Source organism: Miniopterus natalensis, chromosome 18 (genome assembly GCF_054644295.1).
Source record: "Miniopterus natalensis isolate mMinNat1 chromosome 18, mMinNat1.hap1, whole genome shotgun sequence".
In the NCBI taxonomy this organism is placed as follows: Eukaryota; Metazoa; Chordata; class Mammalia; order Chiroptera; family Miniopteridae; genus Miniopterus; species Miniopterus natalensis.
This window is the reverse complement of record NC_142098.1, coordinates 10,761,736-10,787,375: the sequence shown is the minus strand read 5'-3', so window position 1 is coordinate 10,787,375 and position 25,640 is coordinate 10,761,736. Positions and strand designations below refer to the sequence as shown.

Below are 25,640 nucleotides of genomic sequence, written 5' to 3'. Positions count from 1 at the left end.
GGATAAAATGTCAATTCTCTGGGAACCTTCTCCCCCATAGCCCTAAATGCTGTGGCCCCAGGGCTGGGAACTGACACCCTTCCTGCCCCTCCACTCACCCTTCTGTGGCATCACCCCTCTCCCCTCATGCCCCACCGCCTTGACTTTCCTTCTCTGCTGTTGACCTCTACCACCTCTGTCCCCAGAGCTGGCCCCTCTCCTAACCCCTTAGGCATCTCACACCCACTGGGTCCTACTGGCCTTAGCTTCTTCCCAAACCTGAAGAGCCTGGGAAGGATCTTAAGCAGGTGAGAAGTGAAGCTATTGTAGGAAAGTCAGTTCCCTCTTGAATTCTCTGCTGCTCCCCCTACCAAAGGCAAGGGTTCTGGGGGAAAAGGCGCTAGAGGCGTAGGCTCCTAGGACCTAGGGGAGGAGAGGCTGGAAACTATAAGTCCCTTGCCTCTCCCTGTCTGGAACCGGCCTTGTCCTTCCTCCATGGGTCCTCCGTGAAGCTGCACTGTTCTCCAGCTCAGATCATTCTCGGAGGATGGGAGTGACGTGGAAGCCATTGTCTTCCCTTGGGGAGCTCCGCCCCAGATCCCCCAGACCTCTCCGTCTGGCAGATGGTGTCTTCTCCTGCCTCTGTCTCCAGTCACTCCCATGACCTAGGAGTTCAGGTCCCTAGACCTCTATTCCCTCAGACACAAGTCAGTCTCCATTCCCCCCCATTTCTCAGAATCCAGGAGTCCTGGCTCCTTGCCCCACCTCCCCAGGACCCCAAAAGTTCAAGCCTGACGTTTCTCCCTGTTCAACAGGCTCAGGAGTCTGCCTCTCTTTTCTTAGGAACCATAATATTCTTGCCTTTCCTCTTTTGATATCCTAATTCATTATTTTCAGTCTCAAACTTGGACCCCTCTCCCCTCCAAACACAACCATGTCCTCCACATTCAAAGGCCCTTTTTTGAAGAAATCTCTTCTTTGTCTCTCTCGGTCTTTATATCTCTCCTCCACTCTGTCTTTTTCTCTCTGTTCCTTACCCTGTCTGTCCCTGTCCCCACACCCATCTCTCCATCTGGCTGTAATTTTCTTGTATTTTTCCTCTCCTTCTTTTAGTGTCTCTGCTCATCTCTGTCTCTCCCCTCCCCATAACTCTCTCCCCTCTTCTCTCTCTGCCCCCCTCCTTTTTCTCTCTCTCTGCCCCTTCTCCCTGCCCTGCCCACATAATTATGCTTCATTATGATCCATGTCACCAGGTTAGACTGAAGTCGGTGCTCGTGGGGACATCGTGTGCAGACCCAGGCATCTGAGACTACCTCGGCCCCCACAATGTGCCTGGCCTCAGCCCGGCCCTGGGCAGGAGAGACTCGCAGCCTTGCCTTTGCCCTTGGACTGTGAGGTGGAGCCCTTCTCTGGGGTCCCCTTGGCGCTCCCTTCAGGTCTGCGGGGCGCGGGCTGGAGAGGCTGCACTGCTGAGCCGGTGTCCGTGCGCCCCCTCCCGGCCGCGGTTGTCCTCACACCTGCCTGCTGTGCGCTCAGTTTCCTGTGCGGTGAGTGACGCGCGGGAGATGCGGGAGGCTGGTGAGCTGGTCCGGTTACACGGGCCGTGCCGTCTGCGGCTGGGCGGCTGCCTGACTTGGGTCTGTAGCAGGGAATTGGCCACAGCGGAGCTTCTCGTGATAGGGCTCTGGCCAGCGGTGACGAGGGACTATTTGGGCAGATTCTGGGACAGGGGATTGACCAGACTGGTGGTGGGCAGACCAGGCAGGCCTTTCTGGGACTAAAGGTCCAAGGGAAGTGACTATTTTAAGCTAATGTGTATATATATAGTAGACATTGTTTCGGGCCCTTTACATCCATCACCTGATCTTCCCATGGTTCTGTGAAGGTGGCTAACACCCGCTTGTACAGATGAGACAAGGCGGCCCCAAGAAGTGAGGCACTTTGCCCACGTTCGCGTGGCTAGAGTTAGGATCAGAACCTGATGCGTCTGGCTCCAAAATCCACCTGATTGTGCTGACTCCCTTCTCTGCTCTCCCGCTTCCCTCAGGCCCGACAGCCGGTTTATGAGTTTGCAAGGCTGTCGCCTCCTCACGGCTTCCTTGGAGAACGCGGGGGGGGGGGGCGGGGGGGGAGCAGCTCAGCCTCCAGTGGCACCTGCGGCGGCCCCTGCGGCGCTGGTGACGGCGCAGCGGGAGGGGGCGCCGCCCTGACCGCGCCTGAGCCCGCGCGGGGGCCACTCGGTGCCGCGCTGCCTGGCCGCCGGGCGAGCCCCGCGGTGTCCCGCGCCGAGAACGCGCGTGGGCGAGCCTCCGCGGCGCTAGCGCTTCCGCGCCTCCCGATGCTGGCGCCGCGACTGGCACGGGGTTTGCCGCGGGGCGCGCGCTCGGCCCACACGCCTGCGCCTTGCGCCTCCGTGCCAGTCCTGCGGGACCGCGTGGAGCACGCTGCCCGTCAGCCGCTTCTCGTGCGTCCTGAGCCCTCCCAGGCGCTGCGGGGGCAGAGCGCAGATCTGCGGGACACCGCGTCGGGCCACTCATCCCGTGGTGCTGATGGCTGGCCACAGTTGTCTGCAAGCCGGAGACAAGGCCTGTAGCCACGTGTCCGTACCATTGCTGCCACGGGGTTGCTGGCGCTACGTCTGCGCGGTGCCCCGTTCCTGCCGAGCCAGGGACCTTGTGTGTAGGAAGGCCGGCAGCCGGGCGGCCTGCGTTCTGGGGAGGAGGGGCAGCGCCGAAGGGGCTCGGGCTCTGAGCTTCGGTGCGGTGCTTGCCTAGACGCAGACCAGCTGGTGCTGCGGTCCCCGCCACGTGCAAGTGCTTTTCCTAGCTACCGCCAGAGCCCTGGAGGCGTCACCTCCCATCCCTTCTTTGCTCTCAGGTTCAGCAGCAGCGTCTGGCTCGGAGTGCAGCCGGCTTTTCCAACGCGGAGGTGCTGGGGACGCGCAAGCCCACCCCGGTGCTCCGGACCGGGGGTCGCTGTCCGACCTGCCCTGCTGTCTCATCCCCGCTCGCTCCCAGCCGCGGTCCCCGGCAGCATTCTGACCAAAGCCAAGCCCTAGCTCAGGGCTTCTCCAGGGCGCCGTGGCCAATAGGCAGAGCGCCATGCACCGCCTGGCCTGGCGGGGCTTGGGGCAGCTGATGACAGGTGAGCAGCCCGGGAGTGTCTGAGATGGACAGGTGATGACATTCCTGGGGATCAGGGTAGGGGAACATAAAACTTTACATTCAATTGCTCACAGAGCAGCCCGAAAGACAGTATTTAAATGCAAATCTTGTCCCTCCTCCACTCAAACTCTTCCCATGCAGCCCTGGCCGGGTGGCTCAGTGGATAGAGGGTTGGCCAGGACGCCTGGGTTACAGGTTCCATCCCAATGTGGTCAGGGCACGTGTGAAATGCAACCAATCCATGTGTCTCTCTCACATCGATGTGTTCCCCCCCCCCTCTAAAAATCAATGGGAAATAAAATATCCTCAGGTGAGAATTAACAAAAAACAAAAAATTAAAAAACTTTCCCATGCAATCATCCCAACTCACTCCCAGCAAAAGCAAAGTCCTTTCATTGTTTTTTGAGGTCCCATATGATCTGCTCTCATTACCTCTCGGAGCTCATCTCTCACTCTCGCCCTTCCCGCACTCTGTTCCAACCACACCGGCCACCTTACTTTCTTCTACCTGCTCTAGGCCCTTTGCACTGGCCGCCCCCATGATGTCCTTATGGAGCTCTCCCTTGACTCCTTCAAGTCTTTGCTCAGATGTCACCTTCTTACTGAGGCCTCCTGACCACCCAATTTAAAATCGCTATCCCCCAATGCCTACAATCTCTAGCCCTCTCCTGCTGCTTTCACAGGACATATCACTTTCTATATACCTACTTAGTCTCTTTCTCTGCTACACAGTACTTCCTTGAGGACCATATTTTAAAATTTTTAAGCAAGTTTTAAGATACACAATTGCACAACTTTTAAGTATCCAGCCTGATGAATTTTCACATATATACACACCCTTGTAACCATTGCCTAGATCAAACTATAGAACATTTCTATCACCCCAAATACCTCCATGAAGTCAGGTTTTTTTAAAAAATCCTCATCGGAGGATATTTTTCCATTGCTTTTCAGAGAGAGTAGAAGGGAGAGAGAGAGAAACATTGATGTGAGAGAAACAGATCAATTGTCTGCCTCCCACATGCACCCTGACAGGGCTGGGGATCAAGTCTGCAACTGAGGTACATGCCCATGGCAGGAATCGATCCCGGGACCCGTCAGTCCTCAGGCCGATGCTCCAACCACTGAGCCAAACTGGCTGGGGCCATGAAGTCAGATTTTTACAAAAATGTTTTGTTCACTGTTGAATCACCAGCACCTATGAGAGTGGCCAGCACTCAGTAAATATTTGTAGAATTAATAATAGTAATAACAATAACATAATAGTTACAGTTTGTTAAATGGGTGACACATTATATGCGAGATGCTGGGCTAAGAGAGGTTGTTATTGCAGAAGGTCACATGCTCTTTTTGTTTTAATCCTTGCCCAAGGATGTGTCATTTTTTAAAATTGATTTGAGAGAGAGAGAGAGAGAGATAGACTGAGGTTTGAAATTGGCAACCTAGGTATGTGCCTGGACCAGGAATTGAACCTGCAACCTTTGCGATGCATGGACGATGCTCCAACCAACTGAGCCACCCGGTCAGGGCCACATGCTCTTCTCTTTATTACAGTGTAAAATGTGAACAATATGGTGGGGGAGAGAGATAAAATAATAATAGCTAATATTGAATGCTTAACTTTTCTGCTAGTCTTTGAGGTAGTTTCTACAATAAATTGTAATAATTCCTTTTTCCTGGAGAGGGTATGGGGGAAGGGCCGGAGCTCAACTCTCTTGCCAAGTTTGTTCAGCTAGAAAGTGGCAGAGCCAGGATTTGAACCCAGGCCCACTTGCTTCCAGAGCACAAGTTTTTAACCACTTTTTGTTTTGTTCTGTTTATTTGTACTGCTGCACAAAGACTTATAAATAGTCCAGACTTATGAACTGAGTGGTAAGTGCTTTTATATGTAATGTATGTATATTATATAATGTATTCCTAACAGCCAAGACCTGGACGCAGGTCTTTTTATCAGCCCCATTTTATAGAAGAAGTAGTTGAAATCACTGCCCAGAGGAAGAAATCACGGAGCAGGTGGCCGCTCTGTGCAGCAGGAATCTGTGCAGTTGGACGCTGACCGTGGTCCTGAATATATTACAGTACGGCTCAGGATTTCCCCCTCACCCTGGAGTTAGGAGGTCCTCACCCAATCTTTTCAGTCCTGAAAAACAGCGGGAGGTGAGAGAAAAGTTAGGGGATACTCAGAGGGAAGCTAGGGTTTCTTAGAAATGAAGACATGGACTTCAATTAATTTATTCATGAAAGCTCAAGCTCGACTCTGGAGCCAAGAGGCATGAACGAAAATCCTACCACAAGTGTGATCTTGGGCAAATCATGTCACCTCTCTGATGCTCTATTTTATCCTCTGTAAAATGTGGATAACAATGCCAACAACATCATGAATTAATAGAACAGTTCCTGGCATGCAGTAAATATTTGATTTTTTTTTTTTTTAGTAATCTATTTTAATAATTACCTCAGACCAAGCCTGTGCCCACTGCTTCCTGTTCTAAGGCCACACTTCTAGCCAGACAAGGTACTCAGCACAGCCACTGCCTAGCCCTTGGGGCCTTGGTGAGCAAGTTACCCCAGTGCTGCCCTGACAAGTGCCGTGGTTGCTGCCAGGCCTCCAAAGGTGACTGGCACCAATGCCTGTTAGCCCAGTCCCCAGTAAGCCCTACTGCCCTTGAGAGGCCACTGGTCTGCACTGTCACTGGAGACATCCGCTTACCTGCATTTGGGGGAGCCCTCTATGGATTCTCTGGCCCCTGTCTACTGCCTGGCAGATCTCTGTGACACAGCCCATGCCAACCTTGAGCCTTTTAGTCTGGATTTGACCCCACTTCTGTGGCCAAATCGCTGTACCGCCTCCCAGATCCTCTTAGCTTGTGGTCTGAGGCTGGACATGAGTCCAAAAGATCTCAACAGGCCCCATCCACCATCCCTCATTGTCCTTAGTACCCTCAGGTTACCCATAGTGACCCCTCTTTTCCTGCTGATGCCCCCCTTTGACTGTCCCACTGGTCCTCAAAGATGTCCATTCCAAGATTCCTAGTGGCCCTATTCCTCCCCTACCAATGGCTACTCATCCCCTCCTCACTGACCTGCTTGACTCCTCACTGACTCTCCACTTGTCATTAGTCACCACCCCTGAGACCCCTATTACCCTCCATTAACTATCCAGGGTCCTCAATTAACTCCCTAATTGATTCCCCTTTAACCCACAGGCTCATATCTGACTTTCCCACTGACCCTCCCTTTCACCCCCATTGAGCATCACATTAACCCACTGCCCCGCCCCAACGGATCCTACTGCTGTTAAATTGACTTGCCCATTAACCCCACTTACTATCCTGTTGACCCCACCCCATGCCCCTACCCCACTGATCTGCACTGAGCTGTCCCTTGACCTTCCCAGGGACCCAGGGACTGGCCCATTAGTGCCCACATTTACACCCCCGTGGAGCTTCCCATTGAGCGAGTTCCCACACCACCCGACTCTCCCATTAAGCTTCCTGCTGTCACTGACTCCTCCCTTGGATTCTCGGGCCTTTAATTATCCCAACTGAGCCCCTCTTTGACTAATTTTCTCACTCACTGAGGCTTCCAGAGTGTCCCATTAATTCATTGACTCACCCTCTGACCTCACCCCCATTTACCCTCCAACTGAGCCTCCCCATTGCCACCCAAAGCCACCTCCTAAGCCTTCTCTTGGTCCTCAGTGACTTAGGGATTTGTCCACCCATTTTCTCCACTTGCCCTCTTCTTGATCTTCCCATTAATCCCCATGTGATCCACTGATGCCCTAATTATTCTTTTCACCCCTCATTGAGCTCCCCGACCCCTTTTTAACTCTGACCATCCAATCACTCTATTATTGATCCCCCGTTAAATCTTTTACTGACCCTCCACTTAGCCTCCAACTGACCTCCTAGTGAACTCTCTTGTGATCCCTAATGACTACCCTCATTAACCAGTCATTAACATTTCCCTTGACCCGTCTCTGATCCTCCACTGACATTTCCAAGAATGTCTGCTGACCACTTCCACCCCCCCCTTTCCCCGCTGTTCTCCCCACCCATATGCACCCCCTGTAGGTGGGTGGAATTCTGGAATCACTCCCTTTCTTTCAGGGTCACTGCCTCCACGTTTACTACCAGGGCCTCCAACTCTACCTAGACACAGACTTCGGTTTCTCACAGACCTAAAATTGGGACAGCCTGGCACATGTGCTGCTGTGAAGGCCCTACCTGTGTGGACTCTGTGGCCCAGGGGACCCAAGCGGTCCCCCTGAGAACTTGCCCAACACCTGGAAGGTGGCAGACATTTACTGCCAGGCTGTGGCCCAGTCAGCAGGCCCCTCTGCCCCAGCCCATGCCCAGTGGCAGCACACTCTCTCAATTTGCAGGGGACATTTACTGCAAGCTGCTGGAGGTGGCCAAGGCTCCCCTGGGGCCCTGCTATGCAGCCCTGAACCCACTCCCATTCCTAAATGACTGCCTGGATGATGTGTGCTGCCACCGTGGCACCCGTCACTCGGCCTGCCCAGCCCTGACTACCTACACTGTCAGGCTCTGGGCACGTGCCTGCAGCGCTGGAGGACGCCTGACTTCTGTGAGTGTGCGAGGATTGGCAGAGATAGGTGAAGCTCGGGAGAGCTCCAATTTGGGCCACCAGGGGACGGACAGGGGAGGAGCAATGGAGAAGTTCAGTTCTGGGTGGACGGGGCCAAGCAAAGAAAGATGGGACCCGCAGAGGGGTTAGGACCAGGGTTGTAAAGCGGCCAGGCCTGGAGGGAAGCTGACGTTTCATTTTCAGCATCCTTCTGCCTTTTGTGCCTTTTATTTATTTTGAGAGTAAACTGATTAAAGCTGGGGACAGTGAAAAAGGAGGGGCCCTTATAAAGGTTTCCCCAGAGTCCTGTTCCCACCAATAGGACTGAGGGCTTGCCCATCCAATCCAACTGAAGCTGCAGCTCCAACCTGTCAGAGTGGTTCTATTCTGACCAATCAGGACAGTGCCTTTGGACCAATCAAACTGAGGATTTGGTGTTCTTATTTGCATGAGGATGACCAGTTAGCTGTGCAGACCAATCCAGGGACCAGGGGCGGGACATCTGTCTATATAAGCCACCCCCTGGGCTTGGAGAGCCATCTTCTACCCAGACCTTGTTTCCCCGCTGGAGTGGAGCCGCCTAAGAGGGCTCTCCAGGGATAGTCGCAGCTCGGGGCAGCCATTCCACAGCAGTGGGGTTTCACAGCAGTCCTGTGTTATGGTCGAGCTGTTTGCATTGAGTAAAGTTTCCTTCTTCACCGCACCCCAAACTGGAGATTCCTGTTGGCATTTAAATGGTGCCAATGACCTTCAGTTGACAATTAGAAAGGGAAATGTAAGTCCTAAGCACTTGCCTTTGCCATCCGCCTGCTGCCTGACTTGTCCACCCTGAAGCCACTACGGACCTGTGCACAGACCTGTGATGGGAACTGTGTCCTGCCTGCCAGCCCTGCTCACTGTTCCACCAGTTGCTGAGGGCTCTGAGTGTGACTCTGGCCTCATCGTTGATGGCACAGACTGTGTGTCCCAGGACCACTGCGGCTGCTTCTACAAATAGACACTACATCCCTGTAAGGGAGGTCCCAGGCCTGAGTGGGTGGGCACAGTCTCCCAAACCCCGTTATAAGATGTTCCCTGTACCTCACCATATCAGTCAGCATTTTCAGTTGCAACTGACAGAAAACGATGCAAACTACCTTAAATACAGCACGAAATAATATTACTTTTATTTGTGTAAAGTTGAGGCATGCAGGTGAGGCTGGATTCAAAGACTCAAATGATGTCACTAGGACTTGAGTTTCTTTCATTTCTGCCTTTTCTCTGTGTTGGCTTTTATATTAAGCGGGCTCTAGGTCCAACAGAGGCTCAGGATTACAGTGGTTTAAACTTGACACAGCTTATTTTCCTCTAATGAGTAGCCCAGGTGTAACCAGCTTGGTTCCTCCAAGTCAGGGACACGGGCTTCTCTCATGTGGCTCTGCCTCCGCTGTGGTATTGCCCTCATCTGCCCCCCCCCCCACATTGAAGCAAGTTGGAAAGGAAAAAAGAGGGGACAAGGTCGGCCCTCCTCCCTTTCAGGGCACAACCCAGAAGTGGCGCCTATCACTTCTGTGCAATTCCTATTGGCCAGAACTTCATGGAAGGGTTCCACTTGGCTGCAAAGGAGATGAAAGATGTATCTCTAGCTGGGTGGCCATGTGCAGCTAAACATTCTAATTCTAGGGAAGACATGGAGGGTGGATATTTGAAGACAACCACAGCATTATTCTCAAGCCACTTTTAGGCTTGTGGGGCAGTGGTGGTTTACTTCTCCAGGTTTATGACATCCAGTTTAGCAATCTCAGCGGGAAGACAGCACTTCTCCCTCAACAGTTCCAGCAGGAGTCCGAGCACTGGCTCTTATTGTCCCAGTGTCATTCATCCACCCATTCCTAAACTGTTCACAGAGGCCGAGGCATGTGGTACTCCGATTTGTATCTAATTGGCCAGACCTGGGGCATGTACCCAGAACTTGAGCCAGAGGGTAGGTATATCACCCAGGAAACCCCATAGGCTGGAAGTGGGGCTAGTTCTCCAAAGAAATTGGGAGGCTGTTACCAGAAAACCATGGATGGACCCTGGGAAGCAAAGTGTTCCCTTCAAGGTTCTGAAGCTCCTTGAGTCCATTGGAAAGTAAACAAAGACACCCCCCCCCCCCCCGGATGCTTTAGTTGTCTTGAAGATTCAAGGCCATTGGATGGGGGGGGGGAATGATGTTTAAACCCTAGGACAACCTGGGAATGAAGAGATGCCCACAATGGGAGGAACAAGGAGTAAGAGCAGATACATCCGCAATTGCATATCCACTCCGTGCCACAACAGTCAAATGCAGTGCACAAAGCTTGACTGCACCCTGGTACGAAAAGAATACTTATAGATATTTGAGAGACAATTGGAGAAACTTATCAATTTTATTATTCAATCTCATAGGGAAAAATATCTCAATGGATTTTTAGTTTGTATTTGTCTTATTAGAAGGTTAAGCACCTTTTCAAATGCCTACGGAACATTTGTATTTCCTTTTCTATTAACTTTCTGAACAACCTTTGCCCATTTTTTATATTGGGTCATTGGCCTTTTTCTTTTCAATTTCTAGGAATTATTTATGTATTAGGGAAATTAGTCCTTCGTGATGTGTTACACATATGCTTCACTGTTTATCTGTTATGTTCATAATGGTTTTTTGGATCTGATTTTGAGTCTGTCTGCTCTGCAAGTTGGGGAGGCACTGGTCCTGCCTGGCTGCCAGGAATGCTGTACTTGTTTGAGTGGCCAAGACCTCTAGTGCTGGTCCTTTTCCTGCCCACAGGGCACAGGCTGAATCCTGGATGGGGGTGTGCAGTACTGTGAGGCTGAGGAGGGTGCCATGTGTCGCCCAGTGCCTGTGGGCCTCTTCAACACCTTTCTTTTTTTTAATCCTCACCTGAGGATATTTTTTTTTCCATTGCTTTTCAGAGAGAGTGGAAGGAAGGGAGAGGGAGAGGGAGGGGGAGGGAGAGAGGGAGAGGGAGGGGGAGGGGAGAGGGAGGGGGAGGGGGAGGGAGGACTATCGATGTGAGAGAGACACATCGATTGGTTGCCTCCCGCATGGAGCCTACAACGGAGGTACGTGTGCTTGGCTGGAATCGAACTTGGGACCCTTCAGTCCTCCGAGCCAACGCTCTAACCATAGAGCAAAACCGGCCAGGGCCTCTTCACCACTTTTAATGCCTTTGGTGGGCTTGCACCCATGCCTGTTATGCCCTGGGCCTTTAAGCTAGCTACATAGGTGGGTTCAAGTCCCCAAGATCTTGATTGGTTCCATGTCATTGCTGATTTCCCACCCTGTCCTTGCTGTGCTTCCCCCCAACCATGGGTAATCCTTGGCTTTAGGGATGGCTGTGCACCTGTGGCAGCCAATCAGGAAATATGGGTAAGGGACTTCACTTCCAGCCAAAACCTTGTGCAGCCTGACACTCATTCCTGGGGCCTAGTGACCCCTCACTGACCTCCCATGGCCTTTTGACATAGAACTGTTCTCCTATGACCCTCTGATCTCACCTTGATCTCCATTGGCTCAAAGTCCTTTCCCTGATCTCCCATGACCCTCTAGACCCCACATAAACTTCACCCTGGACTTCTCAGGACCCTCTGGCCTTACCTTTCCCCAAGACCTGCTGAACTCCTAGGAACTACTGAGTTATAGAAGCTGTAATAAGGAAAGCACAGGCCACAGTGATCACAGCTGAGATGGGGGAAGCACAGGCAAGCTGTTGGAGCCCAGAGGAGGTGCCCCTAGTTTAGGGCATCAGTGAAGGCTTTCTGAAGGAGCTGACAAATGAGCCGAGGTCTCAAGTGAGGCTGGGGAAGAAAGCAGGTAGGAGCACTGCAGAACAAGGCCAGGAAAAGGGAGGGACTTTATTTTGGGACTGTGGTGAAAATCAACTAATGAGTATAAAACAGCACACTAAATGTCCATGAACTTAGGGTCAAGAAGGCTGTTGATGACTTAATAAATCACTAGGTCATGCAAGAAAACTGGGAAAATCACACATCTTTTACCATCCATCTTTGGTGTACATTGACTAATAAAATGAGTTCTGAGGAATGGGGGGCGGTGTTACCAGATCCAGGGAGCAGGGGAGCAGCACCTGGACTGCAAGGTTGAGGAATGAGATTTAAGTGGAGACAGCAGGCATAGACACTGCCACCGACAAGTCGCCCATGCTCAGCTGGGAAGAGGGAGGACATCTTAGAACTGATTTATTATAATGATAATTTTGAGATGTGAGAAACTCAGAGGTGTTTAAGGGCTGATGGGAAGAAACCAGAAAAGGAGAGGTTGGAAATACAGCAGAGAGATGCCAGGGTGGAGGATACCTGTTTTCCAAGGAACATGGAAGCCAGAGAGCAGCAGAAGAATTGGAATCTGGGCAAAGTGGGTAGTATTTACAAGAGAAAAACAAACCTGAAATCCCATGCAGAGAAATAGAATCTAGCTGTGAGTCAGAGACTAATTATAGGAGTAGGAGGATGGGCCAGCGAGAGACCAGCTAGGGTATCTGCTAGGGTATCTGGCAGGCAAGCTAAGCTAGAGCCTTTGGTTAAAGGGTCGAGACCCCTGACTGTGCCTTTTAAATGTCTAGTGTAACCTTGCTCAAGTGACTCAACCTCTCTCTGGGCCTCAGTTTGCTTATCCACAAAAAATAGTAATAATAGTACCCACCACATAGGATAGCTGTGAGGATACATGCTGGGCATATAATAAGTGCCCAGTAAGTCTAAGCTCTTGTTGCCACTTTTATATTATTATTATTGGAGAGGCAGTATATATAGCAGAGTGGTTAAGAACACAGGTCATGAGATCAGAACCCCTGGGGTCAAAGCCTGGCTCTGCCACTTAGCCAGATAAAGCTGGGCAAGCTATGTTATTTCTCTGGGCCTCAGTTTATCAGTAAGAGGTAAGAGGCATATAGTATAGCATATAGTACTGCAGATCTATCTTGTCAGTGTTGGTGAGGATTTAATATCATTTAGCAAAAATGCTTAAACTATTTTAAATATTCACTATTTTTAGAGAAATGTATTATATAAAATAACAAATTAGGTGACAATATATTAAAATATCAATTGCATCGTGTTATATTGCATATATTAATATGTGTCATACATTACCCAAAGGGGTTTTTTTTCCTTTAAAGCTCCCTTTTAGGAAAGTGTTTACTATGGAAATTTTCAAGCATCACAAAGGAGAATAGTGTTATGAAACCCTGTTACAATCAAAAATATTTTGCCATTCTTGCTTTCATTGTTTCCTCTCACTCTTTTTGTTTTAGTCGTGCTGGAAGATTTTAAAGCAAATTCCAGACTATATTCCTCTAACAAAGACTTGGCTATATATTTCTGATAAAGACACCCGCAGGATTCACAGAGGTTTCAGAGCACCCCTAGGCTCCCGAACGCCGGCCCGCGTCCCCGCCCCTAACGCGCCTCCCCTCTCCGCAGGTGAACGGCCCAGGGGTGTGGGGTTGTGGTGCACGCCGGCAGAGGCCTCCTGGGTCACCACGCTGGGGCCCCCACGCTCCGGGTGGTGTTCGAACCCGAGGGGGCCGTGGCCTTGCGGGCCTCCCTGCGCTACTTGGACGCCTCCTGGCAGCCTGCGAGGGCTACAACGGAACAGCAGCCGACGACCCGTTACTCCCGGGAGGACTTCGGGGTGCCAGCTCCAGGCACGCGGGGCTTCAACCGCTGGTGAGGACCCTCGGTCTCCCGCCCCGCGACTCGCCCGGCCCCGCCCCGCGCCGCCCCGCCCCGCGCCGCCCCGCCCGGTAGGGGGCCTGGCCACCCGACGCCGTGCGCCGCGGGCTGCCGTTGGGGGCTCGGCGCGCGCACTCTCTCTGCTAGTCTTCCCCTCGCACGGGGAACCTGGCCCTGCCCGCCGTGACCAATACTTAACCGCACGTCCCCAGGGCTGGGACTCCTGACACACCGAGCTTCCCGAGATTGTTTTAATAACGATGACCAAAAAATGCTAGTGCCTGTCCACTCTCCCAATGTCCCCCCGCCTAGAAGAGGGGACGGGCACGTGTCCTAACTAACCTCCGGCTCCCGCCTCTCCCGGGACGCAGGGGTTAAGGTCAGAATCTCCAGCAGCCTCTCCCCTTCCCCTCCGGAATCCCAGAACTGCGGTCGCCTCAAGGACACACGTTCCCTGTGGGGCGTGCCGGATAACCAGGAGCTCCGCCCCTTACTGACGACGCTATGACGCAACCGCAGCGACAGCCAATGGGGCGCGACGGTCGGGATGACGGGAGGCGGGAGTTCTGGAGAGCGGAGCGGAAGTGCTTAGAGCCTGGCGCCCTCTTTTCTCCCAACGGTGCTGCTGTTTCGCGATTCCCGGCCGTTGCCTGCGCGCGCCCGCGGCCCAGCTGGACCATGAGCCGGCCCAGCCGGCTGCAGAGGCAAGTTCTCAGCCTGTACCGCGAGCTGCTGCGCGCCGCGCGCGGGAAGCCGGGAGCCGAGGCGCGGGTGCGAGCCGAGTTTCGGCAGCACGCCTGCCTGCCACGCACCGACGTCCTACGCATCGAATACCTGTACCGCCGCGGGAGGCGCCAGCTCCAGTTGCTGCGCTCCGGGCACGCCAAGTCCATGGGCGCCTTCGTGCGCCTGCGGGGCGCGACCGAGGAGCCCCGCGACGCCTGAGGAGGGTGAGGATTCGAGGAGCCCGCTCGACGGCGTGTGGTCACCGAAGACCCCGCGGGATGGACGGTGACAGGCTGAAGAGCTCACCGGATGGCGCAGGGGGACGGTGGGGCGGGGGGCGCTTGTCTGCGTGGGCGGTGGGACCGGGGAACCCACCTGGTGGGAGGTGAGAAGTGTTGAGAGACTAGCTCTGTGGATTGAGGTAATCGGAAAGCCCTCCTGGCGACGTAGGGTCCAAAGACCACTATGATGGATGACGAGAGATGCTTGACCTCGTACGATTCGTGGTAACTTGTCGGACTCCCTCAGGAGAGCTCGGGGCGGCCTGGGTCGCCGGCTGGCTGGACTGTGTCAAGCTGAGAGCTACTTAACTCTAAGGCATGGGGAGCCAGGACGCCCCACACTGGACCAAAAGAGACTGAAACACCCTCTCTTGACCCCTGGCTCCTGAACTCCTCTCTCTGTATTTAACTGATAACAGCGGACTTTTTTTGCTGAGGAATTTGAGAAGATGCCCTGATGGGCGGTGAGAAGCCCCAAATCTCTTTGGAAAACTTTCACCCCATTAATTGCAACAGCTAGGACTGGTGAGGAAAGGGCTAGGGCTGCTATCCCGGCTGATCATTTAAAGAACCCTCAAGACCTCTACACCTACTGGTTCTGAGGGGAAGCCCTGACTCCTGCGCCCTTCCACCCTCAGGACTGCCGAACAAAGGGAATAAAGTTGGGGATGTCCTTATTTCCCTGTTGGTGATCTTAAAGATTTTATGTGTTTGAGGATTTTTAAAGAAACCCACACATGCCAAGAAGTGAACGTCTGGGAGGGATGGGTGATGGGAGCTGTCTTCCCCTCTGGGGCCCCTAGATTGGCAGGCTGGTTGAAGCAGCATAGATCTCTCCCCTGGGCAGATTCATGGGGCCCACACTGGTTTGACCCCAAAGAAACACCAGTTGACTCCTTAATGGGGAGTAGTGAGGCAGGAGAGGAGATGGTGGAGCTGAGACCTGGCTGGTAACTTCTGAGGCAGTGGGGGTCTCAGACCTGGTTGAGGAGTCCACCCTCAGCAGCAAGCTGGGCTTTTTGTCAGCAAGGCCCAGACGTGGGGGAGGAGAGATGGACCTATAGGCCACAGGCAGGCCCCCTCCCATGTCCCAGTATGGACTTGTTCTGGACATTCTTTGGGGTACTGCATTTGCAATCCTGAGCTGTATTTGCACCCGGGTCGGTTAAATAAGTGGGAAACAGATGAATTCTTAGCAGATGAAGTTGATAGGAGGAGGAGGACCTTAGGAAAGGAGCCCAGACCTTAAACCAAAGGGAGGATGGCAGAAGAGAAACAGTCTCTGTCCTAATCCCAGTGGGGGTGGCAGGTATCCAATAGTTATAAAGTGGGGTTGAAATTTGAAGAATTATAAGGACTTTGCCAGAAGGTAGGGATAGGCCTCTAAGCAGGAGGTCCAGTGTGGGCAAAGGCCTGGAGGCTGTAAGGGGGAGAAATGCAGGGTCCCGAGTGGGACCTGGCATGCCCCAGGGTACAGGCTGTTTGGCTTCTAGTTCTGCTTTGTTTCTGGTTAGTACTCACCTTACCTCTCAGGACCTTTGTCACTTTGTTCATCTCTTAGCCTCAGTGTTTTTCATCAGGGTAATCCTGTTAACCCTGCCCTGGCTCTATCTCAGAGTAAAAGCTAAAGTCAAAAGTGGCTAATAGGGTCCTACCCATCCAGCCCCCATTATGTCTCTTCTGCATCTCCCACCTCTCCCTCTCGCTCACTCCGGACTCCATATCTTGCGCCCTAACAAGCTTCAGGACTGGAGAACTGTGAGAAATAAATTTCTATTATTTATAAGCCATGCAGTCTGTTATTTTGTTACAGCAGCCCAAACAACTAAGACACATCCTTTGACAAGTGACCATTTATTACATATGTCTGGCTGTGTACTCAGATTGGGGGGGGACCATTGACATAGTTGAGCACCAAGTAAGGTGTCCTGCCTAGTCGGGCAGGAGAACAGCAGGGGCCCCCCGACTGGGGCAGGAGCAATGTGGAACCCACCAGAAGAAGAAAGAAGAGGAGGAAGAGGAGGAAGGAGGTCAGGGGCCGCCTGGATGCAGGAGTGGGGGCTCTGTGAAGGGAAACACAGTGTTAAACACACAGTGGACTGCCATCACGAGCCCTGTCCCCTCCACCCCCAGACCCGTCTCCCAGGCACCTCACCCAGAATCTACCTCCAGCATCACATCCCGGAGATTGGAAGATGCTTGATTCTCCTTGTCCTAAGGGTAGATAGCAGCCAGCAGCAGAATAGATGGAAGGGACACTTAGTGTGGACTTTCCCTTACTACCACGGACCTACAGGGCTCTGCTCCAAGTACCCCCTTCATCCCCAGGGCCCCTCATGGGCTTGGAATATCTCTAAGTGTAGTGGATGTCTATCTGTGCTTGTCCTCCAACCAATTCCCTTTTCCTGGTAACGAGCTCAGTTTGGGGGGAGGGATGTCACGCTTCCCCACTCTCCTAACCTCCACTTCCATGATTGTGCATGTGACCCAGATGTGACCATCAGAGCCTTCCACCAGCTTGGCCACTGTGATTAGTTCATGATCCATGCTGGGGAGTGGAATCAGCCCTGGGACTTAGGTACTAGTAGGTCAGTGGCATTCTCCTTCTCCTGGGGTGGGTAAACCAGGAGAAAGTGTGTAGCTACTAGGGCAGCCATTTTGCTGAGAAGGAATCCACCTTGGGGAAGTAGTCAAGAGAGGGAGGGACTGAATTCAACAGCACCTGGACTTGTCAATTAAAAATAGCATCCCCTCTTTTGTGTAATTCAATTTGGGTCACTTGCCATCAAGATTCCCAAGTGATATACCTGGCTGAGGACCAGCTCACCTGAGACTTCTGGAGCAAGGAGCGTCTTTGGTGACCTGCTAAGTGTTTCCGATGGCTGAGACCCAACATGAGTATGTCCTGTGGAGAGAGAGAGTTGTGGGGTCCTGGGAGAACCAGTGACAGAGACACAGGTTGGGGAAGGGCCAAGATGGGGGGTGTCATAGAGATGTGATGCTGGGGGAAGAGAAGGATCTTGGGAAGAGACAAAGAGAGGAGCAGAGCCAAAGAACCCGAGAGGAGGAACATTATTCATTCATTCATTCAACTAATATTTAATGAGTGTCTATTACAGGCCAGGCAGTGTTCCAGGAGCTGGGGACACAGTGGCAATGGAAACAGGCAAAGTCCTGGTGTCCATGGGGCCTTTATTCTAGCAGGAGAGAGAGACCATAAATTAATACATGTATAATGTCAAGATGTGGTAAGTGCTGTTAGGAAATGGAGAAGATAAGGGAAATGTTTGGATGCCAGAGCAGGCCTCTCTGAAGAGGTGACATTTGTGGAGAGTGGGATGCAGTGAGGAGACGAGCTGGGCGTGCACCTTGCGACTGTGACACAGGAGTGCATTTGGAATGTTAAAGAAGAGCCAAACGGCAAGTGGCTGGAGCGGAGTAGCAGGTGGAGCAAGGGGGAGAATGAAAGGAAACAGACAGTGGAGAAAGAAAACCAGATAGAGGGAGAGAGAGGAAGATACAGAAACCAAAAGGGATGGGGGGGGGGGCGAGAAAAACACTGAGACACCAAGAGAAAGAGACACTGAGAGAGGCAGAGGGAGAGACAGAGCCACCAAGACCTCCTTGAGAGGGACAGACCCTGCAAGGAGGTACACAGAGGTGTCCTGTGGGTGCCTGGGTGGGGATGTCCCCCACCTGCTCTCACCTCAAGGCCTTGTCCCCTGCTCTGGGGGCCCCTGTGGCCACATAGCTCACAGGGAGCCCCTGGTGTCCAGGCTGTCTTTCGCCCCAAGGGCCCGAAGCCCCCAACGTCCCCTGCTGGATCCCACTCTAACTCTGCGGGAGTGGGGAGGCTACTGGGTGTCCAGGGTCCCCAGACCCCACCAGGGCCTGGCCAGTCCGAGTCCGCCTCAATCTCCAAATCCTGGTCCAGTGTGTTGGCCTCCTCAAATACCTGGTCAGAGGACAGAGATCATGGGGGTTATGAAATTGACACCAAGGCCGAGGATCACCGGGGTGGGCCATACCAGGCTGTAGCTGACCAGCTGGGCCTGCAGCCGCCACAGCCTCCAGAAGATGCTGTCTCGATGGGCTCCAAGGGTCCTCAGGACCTGCTGCAGGGGTGCCCGGGCCTGAGGCTCACTCCGCTGCGCCAGCCCTTCATTGAATGCCAGCAGTGCATCTACACACTCAGCTGCCCCACGCAGGTCTGCCTGTAGGGTCTGAGAACATATGATTGGACACCAAGAGCTCCCCCCCTCACACACACACCAGGGGAACCAGAGACCTGGGACCTGGAATTACATGCCCCCCTTTCCTACCCAGATATGTAGAATATGGAATAAACCCATTTCCCACCCCAGGGAACTGGCACCCACTCCTGAGGCCCTGCCCACCTTCCCACACCTTGACCTCCCATTGCCCACCTGCAGCTGGACCATCCCGCTCTGGGCTGATGTCCAGGGCCCCAGGCCTCGCTCTAGGTCCTGCAGCCAGAGGCCCAGGCCCAATAGGCAAAGGTGCAGGCTGTCCTGCTCAGCCTCCAATACCTCCCAGCCAGAGATGGGGCTCTGGGAAACACAAAGGGCTGAGTCAGTGTCGGTGGGCCAACCAAGACCTTGCCGCCCCTCTTTTGCAGACTCCTGCCTTCTGGGTGCTTCTCTGCAGCAGAGTCCATCTCTGGGTCTGCACCAGGGCTGCTCCCACCTGGAGTCCTTCCCAGGGGAGCAAGGCCTGAGGACATCTAGTTCAAAGTCTCAAGGTTTTCAAGGTTCTTAGAAATGTGGACATGCAGGGCCTGGGGATCTGGACAGGGAGGAGGTGATGGAACTGGATACCCCAACAAGGAATGAGGTTGCGCTAGGGCCAATCATGAAATAGTTCTGTTTGAAATACTTCTATAATGATTGAATCATTATGTAGAGTGGCCCTGCCTCCACAGGTGCCAAACACTTTTCCAAAATCATCATTCATCTCCAATGTAGAGGCCAGATTCTAGGGGAAAGAGAGGAGGTGGGGGCACACGGGGCCTGGGTCACTTCAGCTCACCTCACGGTGTTTGCCCCCAGTGGGGTCCTCATGGGAAGAAGGCGATGGCAATCTGGGGTGACCAGATGTAGGCTCAGAGTCCCACAGCCCACCCCATAAGTGCTCGGGAGGGTCCAAAGAGTCCAGTTTCTGGGCTTGCTCTGGCCTGAAAGGCACGGGGCCAGGTGAGGCTAGGTGCCCATTATCCACTCCAGCCTACCTGTCGCCGGTTCCCTCTCCCACATCCCCAGGTGATCAGAGCCACAGTACCTCTTACCCTCAAAGTGCCCCTGCTACTGCCATCACCCCTTTAGAACCCAAGTTTCAAAAGCCCCAGCCCCTACCTGCTTCTTTCCTTTTCAGAAACAGAGCAGATGGTGCATTCAGCGATGTCCAGTTCCCTAGGGGCTCCAGGAGGATGGTTGAGGGCCTCTGAGTGAGGCCCACTGTCCACAGATGGGGGCAGGGCCATAGCTGGAGGCCTGGGGACAGACAGCCAGTGAGGATCCCCAGTAAGAGCCCTTTCCCTAGCCAGTGGTGTCCCCTCAGACACCCACAGTAGGACTCACCCAGGTCTGAGGCAGATGGAGGCTCAGGAGCAGGCTCAGCTTTACCTCAAGTGAAACCTGGACCCAGGTAATTTGATGCCCGCTCAGGTGACAGTGGCACCACTTAACTCCCTAGCAGACCAGTAGCTGAACTTCCCAAGCTCACCCCAACCCACCCAATGGGGTTCCAGATATAATCCCGCCCTCTATAAAGAATTCTGTATTCTGCCCAGCTCATCTGAGCCACTCTTCTGACCCCTAGGGCCCATACCATCTAGGGTCCCAGACCCCACACCCCTCAAGAACACAAGCATCTGTCCCCCAACCCCAATCCAAAACCAAAGGAAGATTTTTGTTTGTTTATTTGAAATGAGGTCTTTTTCTGTGGTTCCCACAAAGTTACTGGGGAAATAACTCAGGGGAACCGCCTCTGCCCCAGTTTCAAGGTTGCAGAGTCACAGCTCGCTGGAGTGGATAGCCTGGGAAGCCCAGCGGGTCCGGGGCCGGGCATCACTTGCTGAGGAGGAGGCCGGTGCGCAGCACTCGGGGCACCCGGCGGATGGTCACGGAGACGCGGGTGCCGCGGACCAGGTGGGCTCCGGGCCGTGCGGACGGGCAGGCGGCCGCGTTGAGCGGCAGGGAGGCGGCGTCGAGCGGGTCTACGCTGGCGGCCGCGATGCCGTGCAGGAGGCGCGTGTAGGCGCTGCCTCGGAGCACCAGCAGGCTGCGGGGCTCCAGCAACAGCGAGGTGGCCGGCCGGGGCGGGGGCCGGGGCTGCGGGGTGTATTGACAGTCAGTGGGTCCCCAGAAGTAGGAGAGTGGGCGAAGTTAGCAGACTTTGGGAGTTAGGGAGCGAAAGTCAGCGTGTCCCCACAAAGGCTGAGGGGCAACCGTGCTCCTCACTTTGGAGTGAAAATCAGCGGTCCCAGAGCCAGGGCTGGGGGGGGGGAGGGACACGGTGTGTGGGGGGGGTTAGCAGTCCCTCCAGAGAGGGAGGAACTAGGCTACAGCTGGGATCTCCAAGGGGCTGGGGCCGGGACCTAGGGATCAGTGGTGACAGGGAACGGGGTGGAACCGGGTTGAAGGCGACAGAAGCCAAGAGGTGGGGGTGGGGGGTGGGGCGGCAGAGTGAGGTAGAGATGATCCGGTGTAGTCTGGGTATATCTGCAGACATCGGGGTTTTGAGGAAACCAGCACAGTAGGCGGGTATCGGGGGTATCCCGGAGCATGCAGCACTAAAAAGGGGTCTAAGGAGCAGCTGGGGTCAGGGTGTCCAGGGGATTTTCTGTGAACGCTGGGGTGTCAGAAATGCATGACTCAGAGAAAGAGGTCAGGGAAGCTGCTGTCATGAGCAGCCCTGAGAGGACAGTCAGGCTCTCTAGGGGGTCCTTGAGCAGCAAGTCAGGGGTTGAGGTGCCAAGGGGAATCTGGATGTGCCCTATGGCAGATCACATATTGTAGTGGCAGGGAGGGGGCAATGTTGGGGTGCTCTGTGCAGTAGGCAGAGAGAGTCGGGATATCTGGGAGGATGTCAGGGACACCCAGGAGTGAATGGTGTTGAGTATCGGAGGACATCCGTGTCTGCTGGAGTACTGGCGAACCCTGCATGGGGTATGTGGACCTTGGAGCACTCTGAACATGTGGGGCCAAGGGATCTCTAGGGTGTCAGGACATTCCAATGAGCAGGTGTAGGTACTGGAGTGCTTGTGGATATCAAGGTTTCTAGGGCACCCTGCAAGCAGATGGGTTAGGTGTCTGGGAAGATATGGTTGCATATGAAGAGACAGGAGAGGGTATCTGGGAGATTATCAAGGGTATCTTGCACGCAGGTAGGACTGGGGCCTCTTGGAGAATGTGGGATTTCAGTGCCCACGAGTGGCTGGGGCAGTGTCCCAGGGCCCACCTGCTCTGTAGGGTCATCATCGTTCGGCTGCCGCGGCTCGTAGAGGTCCAGCACGGTGTGGGAGCCCAGGCTGATGGTGCTGACGCTTGGGTAGTACAGTGGCCCGTCCTCGTGGGGCTGGGAAGTGGGCACCAGGGCTGGACAGGGCAGGAGTCTGTACCCCCCCACCCTCTGGGATTCAAGGGGGCCTCCCCAGCTGGGGACAGGGAGATGAATGCCTGCTTGGGTATGTGGCTGCTTAATGAGAGTAGAGGTGGGTCAACAAGATGCCCTGCCCCATGATGGATCAGAGGTCTGGGGGTTGCGGAGAGGGTATGTGTTTACCATGATGCCCTCCCCAGGCAGATACTGGTTCACAAGGACGTGGTTGGCTGGGAGACCCCCAAAAAGACTGAGGTCAGATACTTTGTCCACATAGCGCTGAAGCCACAGAGGAAGCCGCTCAGGAACCATCCCCCGGGGATGGGGGAGCCCACCTGGAGGAGGGCAAGGGGGTCCTGAGAACACCTAACCAAGGAGCCCTGGCACCTCAAGCCCTCATTAATGATATCACAGGGTTTGGTAGCATGCTGACCTCCTCAGGGATGCCTGACTCTTTAGAGATCACCACCCACCCTTCAAAGGTTTCCTGATGCCTCTAAACCCCTGGAACCTTTGAGACCCCCAACTTACAAGGAAATCCCTAATCCCATAGAACCTCTACTGACCTCTCTGAATCCTCCTGGCCCTTGGGACTCCCTAAACCCTCAAGGGCCCTCCAATATCTTAAGGCTAACCAACCTGAACCACCTGCCCCAGCCCACATCCTCCAATCACCCATGCCCTCAGGCAGGAACACTTACCCCAGTTCTGTAACTTCCTTCCAGAGAGCTGAGTCCACTTTGGTTTTGGGGCATTGAAGACCTGGGAGGTGGGGAGGGGGTGACTCATTTTTCAGGACCACCCTCTCTAATTCTCCCACCCAGACCAACATAAAGGTCTTTACCTGGGGTGGAAATGGGTCATCTCAGTGTCTGTGGGATCATTCTCTGGGATAGAGCATTCCCCAGATTTTGCTGTTTGACCATTCCCCGGTGGAGGCTGCTGGCCCCAAAGCTCACCTATGTCTACTGGGATCGAGGAAAGGAACCGGGGCTACACAATTGTGGTCTGAATCTACTCAGAACTCTGGACTGCATTGGGCTTTCTTTTATCCCAGTAAATAGTCTGTATCCTGTAATTTCCTGGGTTATCTCAGAACAGTCTGACTTCCTTGTTCCTTTCACCTGGGGGAGGGAATGTGCTACACTGGGCTATCTCAGCATAGCAAAGAGAACACTGAAAATTCTCCACTGCCAAGATCCCAAAGGTCTAGAATGGTCAATATTCAAGAAATCCAACATGTCTATACTGTACTCAATAATCTCCTTGTTTCCTCTATGGTTATGGGGCTAGAATGGGCTATATCAGCACAAAAGTCTGTGTTCTATGGCTAACTTATTCCTGGGACTCAAACTAGGCAGGACTAGTTGGAATAGCACAGGGAAGATCTGTGCTCTATAATTAAGGTTCTGAGGTTGCAAAGGGTTATCCCAGAGCAAGGACTGAGCTTTGTAAATTCTTCTTTCCCCAAACCTTAAAAATAGAGTACAGACTGTGTTCTCTCAGCACAGGTAGTCTGTGCTTAGAAACTTTGTTCCCAAGACTCTGGGTCTATGCTGAGCTATTTCAACAGAGGAAAGAGTATACTCTGTAACACTCTGAGGCCTGGGCTATCTGGCATAAAAATCTGAACACTACAAATTCTCCCTTCATCAAACATCAAAGGCCTGAACTGGGCTATCTCAGCCGATATTTATAACTCCTTTTCTCTAAGATAGCAGGATTGGGCTATCTCAGCACAGAGAGTATGGGCTCTGTAACTTCCTTATTTCTGAGGCTCTGGGGTTGTACCAGGCTATTCCAGCACAAGGTATCTGATCTCAATAATATCTGTTTTGGAAGCTGGACAGGCTTATCTCAGCACGGGGAATCCGAGCTCCTTAATAATCACTTCCTAAGAATCAGTTTGGTCTGCTGTGTGGCACTCTTCTTCCTGCCAGAATATTCACTATAGCCTCAGGGGCTCTCACACAGGAACTAGGGTTTGGGGAACGATCTGGAAAGAGTGGGAAAACAGACCAGAAGGGCATTTAGGTCACCTGTCGAAGCAAATACTCCTCCTCTTCCTTGGAGATGAAGTCAGGGACATAGTAGATTACAGGTGGTGCCTAGGATAGAGAGATCCCCCTGAAAGTGGTGCCCTTTGACCTACAGCTGAGCCCTAGCAGAGATGAGAAGCCCCTTCCCTCTGTAGTGAGGCTCAGGATGTCCCCAGGTAGACCAGGGCCTGAAGTCATGGGGCCAATGCCCATTTTGGAGGTAGGAAGTGGGAGTGCGGTAAGGGGAAAAATGAACTTGGAGGAGGCAGTTCCAGCTTGAAAACCCAGGAGTCAGCCTGCCTATCCCACTCTATCTCCCACCCTCTAGTCCCCACCTTCACCCTCTGCACCCCCAGTCCTGACAACCTGCTCCACCCTGAATGGTTCCAGGGCCGGGACCCTGGAGTCCTGATCCTCCATTGACACCAGCTCCTTGCACCCAGTCCTGTGAGAAGGGGAGAACATGCTAAAGTCATCAAGCCTCCTACGTGCAGGCTACCATCCTGCTTTCTGCTCTCTCATGGGTCAGGGCCTCACTTCAGCCCTCTAACCAAACTCATTTGATTTCTAAAACCTGAGTTCTCAGCCACTCAAAAGCCACCCAGTGAGCCCCCCGACTCTCTGTCTGGACACAGTCTGTGCTCAGAATACCCAAACTGCATCCACCAAGGGCCTATCAAACTGCATATACTTGCTCTCTCAGCACAGAACATCCTTTCAGAGAACATCCTCTGAGCCCACTGGGAGCCTTTCTCAAGAGCTCCACGGCCTCCAGGGCTGCACCCCAGAACCCCTTTAAACACCTTAACTTGACACCCCTTCCTAACAACTTCAGATTTGCAACCATGAGCCTCCCTCTAACAACATTCAGGGTCCCCATGGACCCTCCTCCCGCCTCAAGCCCTTTCAGATGCCCCATTCTGAATACTCCGTACCCCCAATCTGAGTCTCCTCTGACGCGTCCACTGTCTCCTTGGGTCCCCCCACTCTGGACTCCTTCGGATTTCCCTCCCCGCGCGCCCCTTCACTGCAGCACGCTTGGACCTAAAGCCCTGAGCCGGACTCCTCTCAAACCTTTCTTCTCTGAACCCCTGAGCCCCCACATGCTGAGTCTCCCGGGACTCCACACTCTGTGCTTCTTCGGACCCCCATGTGACCTTTCCTGAATCCCCACCCGCAGCTCCCTCGGACCCCTATTTCCGCCCTCCGCCACCCACAAGACTGACCGTCCACCAATGTCCCCCTCCAATATCCAAATTCAACACCTCTATTCCTTCCCCAGCCACTTCCGCTCCCACATTTCTGACGCAGGAATCCTCAGACCAATGGGAACTCTCACAGGCCTTAAGGGTCCGCCTTCCACCCAACCAGCGCTCTCACCCAATATTGCCCCGCCCCTTCACCCTCGTTCAGTGATAGGCTGCGCCTCCCGGCCTCTGAGCCACTGGGGACCCTTCGGATGCCCGTCTTCGTCTGCCACCAACCAATCAGAGCTCCAGAACCGAACCTGTCCACGCCCAGAT

At 53.6% G+C, this 25,640-nt stretch overlaps 3 protein-coding genes across 5 annotated transcripts; 1 reads left to right on the top strand and 2 right to left on the bottom strand.

Annotated features, from left to right (window-relative positions):
- The first annotated feature begins 14,060 nt into the window (after positions 1-14,060).
- Positions 14,061-16,244, top strand: SDHAF1 (succinate dehydrogenase complex assembly factor 1). Its single transcript, XM_016220980.2, is given in 2 exon segments — positions 14,061-14,392; positions 14,394-16,244. Coding segments are annotated over 2 exon segments (336 nt in total). The 5' UTR covers positions 14,061-14,129; the 3' UTR covers positions 14,467-16,244.
- A 93-nt stretch (positions 16,245-16,337) lies between these two features.
- SYNE4 (spectrin repeat containing nuclear envelope family member 4) lies at positions 16,338-20,218 on the bottom strand. Of its 2 annotated transcripts, none has more exons than XM_016220951.2 (8): positions 19,831-20,218; positions 19,508-19,652; positions 18,886-19,029; positions 18,487-18,681; positions 18,155-18,413; positions 17,286-17,389; positions 16,614-16,672; positions 16,338-16,521 (listed from the first exon to the last, which is right to left on the bottom strand). In XM_016220951.2, the coding sequence occupies exons 1-8, from the start codon at positions 19,956-19,958 to the stop codon at positions 16,338-16,340; spliced, it is 1,218 nt and encodes a 405-aa protein (XP_016076437.2). In that variant the 5' UTR covers positions 19,959-20,218. The 2 variants fall into 2 exon arrangements, with proteins under 2 accessions (XP_016076437.2, XP_016076436.2); XM_016220950.2 differs by having other exon boundaries at positions 17,286-17,363; positions 18,165-18,413; positions 19,831-20,040.
- A 161-nt stretch (positions 20,219-20,379) lies between these two features.
- ALKBH6 (alkB homolog 6, nucleotide demethylase) lies at positions 20,380-25,362 on the bottom strand. Of its 2 annotated transcripts, XM_016220972.2 has the most exons (7): positions 25,344-25,362; positions 24,484-24,562; positions 24,118-24,186; positions 22,780-22,840; positions 22,262-22,413; positions 21,938-22,054; positions 20,380-20,808 (listed from the first exon to the last, which is right to left on the bottom strand). In XM_016220972.2, the coding sequence occupies exons 2-7, from the start codon at positions 24,535-24,537 to the stop codon at positions 20,545-20,547; spliced, it is 717 nt and encodes a 238-aa protein (XP_016076458.2). In that variant the 5' UTR covers positions 24,538-24,562; positions 25,344-25,362; the 3' UTR covers positions 20,380-20,544. The 2 variants fall into 2 exon arrangements, with proteins under 2 accessions (XP_016076458.2, XP_087683605.1); XM_087827479.1 differs by lacking the exons at positions 24,118-24,186; positions 24,484-24,562; positions 25,344-25,362 and adding an exon at positions 22,923-24,110.
- Between the last annotated feature and the right edge of the window lie 278 nt (positions 25,363-25,640).

Coding starts and splice junctions, on each gene's coding strand:
- SYNE4 (XM_016220951.2), bottom strand. CDS start 19,958: ATGGCCCTGCCCCCATCTGTGGACAGTGGGCCTCACTCAGAGGCCCTC. Junction 19,653..19,830: donor TCTGAAAAGGAAAGAAGCAG/GTAGGGGCTGGG, acceptor CGTGCCTTTCAG/GCCAGAGCAAGCCCAGAAAC. Junction 18,682..18,885: donor GCGGGATGGTCCAGCTGCAG/GTGGGCAATGGG, acceptor ATATGTTCTCAG/ACCCTACAGGCAGACCTGCG.
- ALKBH6 (XM_016220972.2), bottom strand. CDS start 24,537: ATGGAGGATCAGGACTCCAGGGTCCCGGCCCTGGAACCATTCAGGGTG. Junction 22,841..24,117: donor AGGAGTATTTGCTTCGACAG/GTGACCTAAATG, acceptor CCCACCTCCCAG/GTCTTCAATGCCCCAAAACC. Junction 22,414..22,779: donor AAGGAAGTTACAGAACTGGG/GTAAGTGTTCCT, acceptor GCCCTCCTCCAG/GTGGGCTCCCCCATCCCCGG.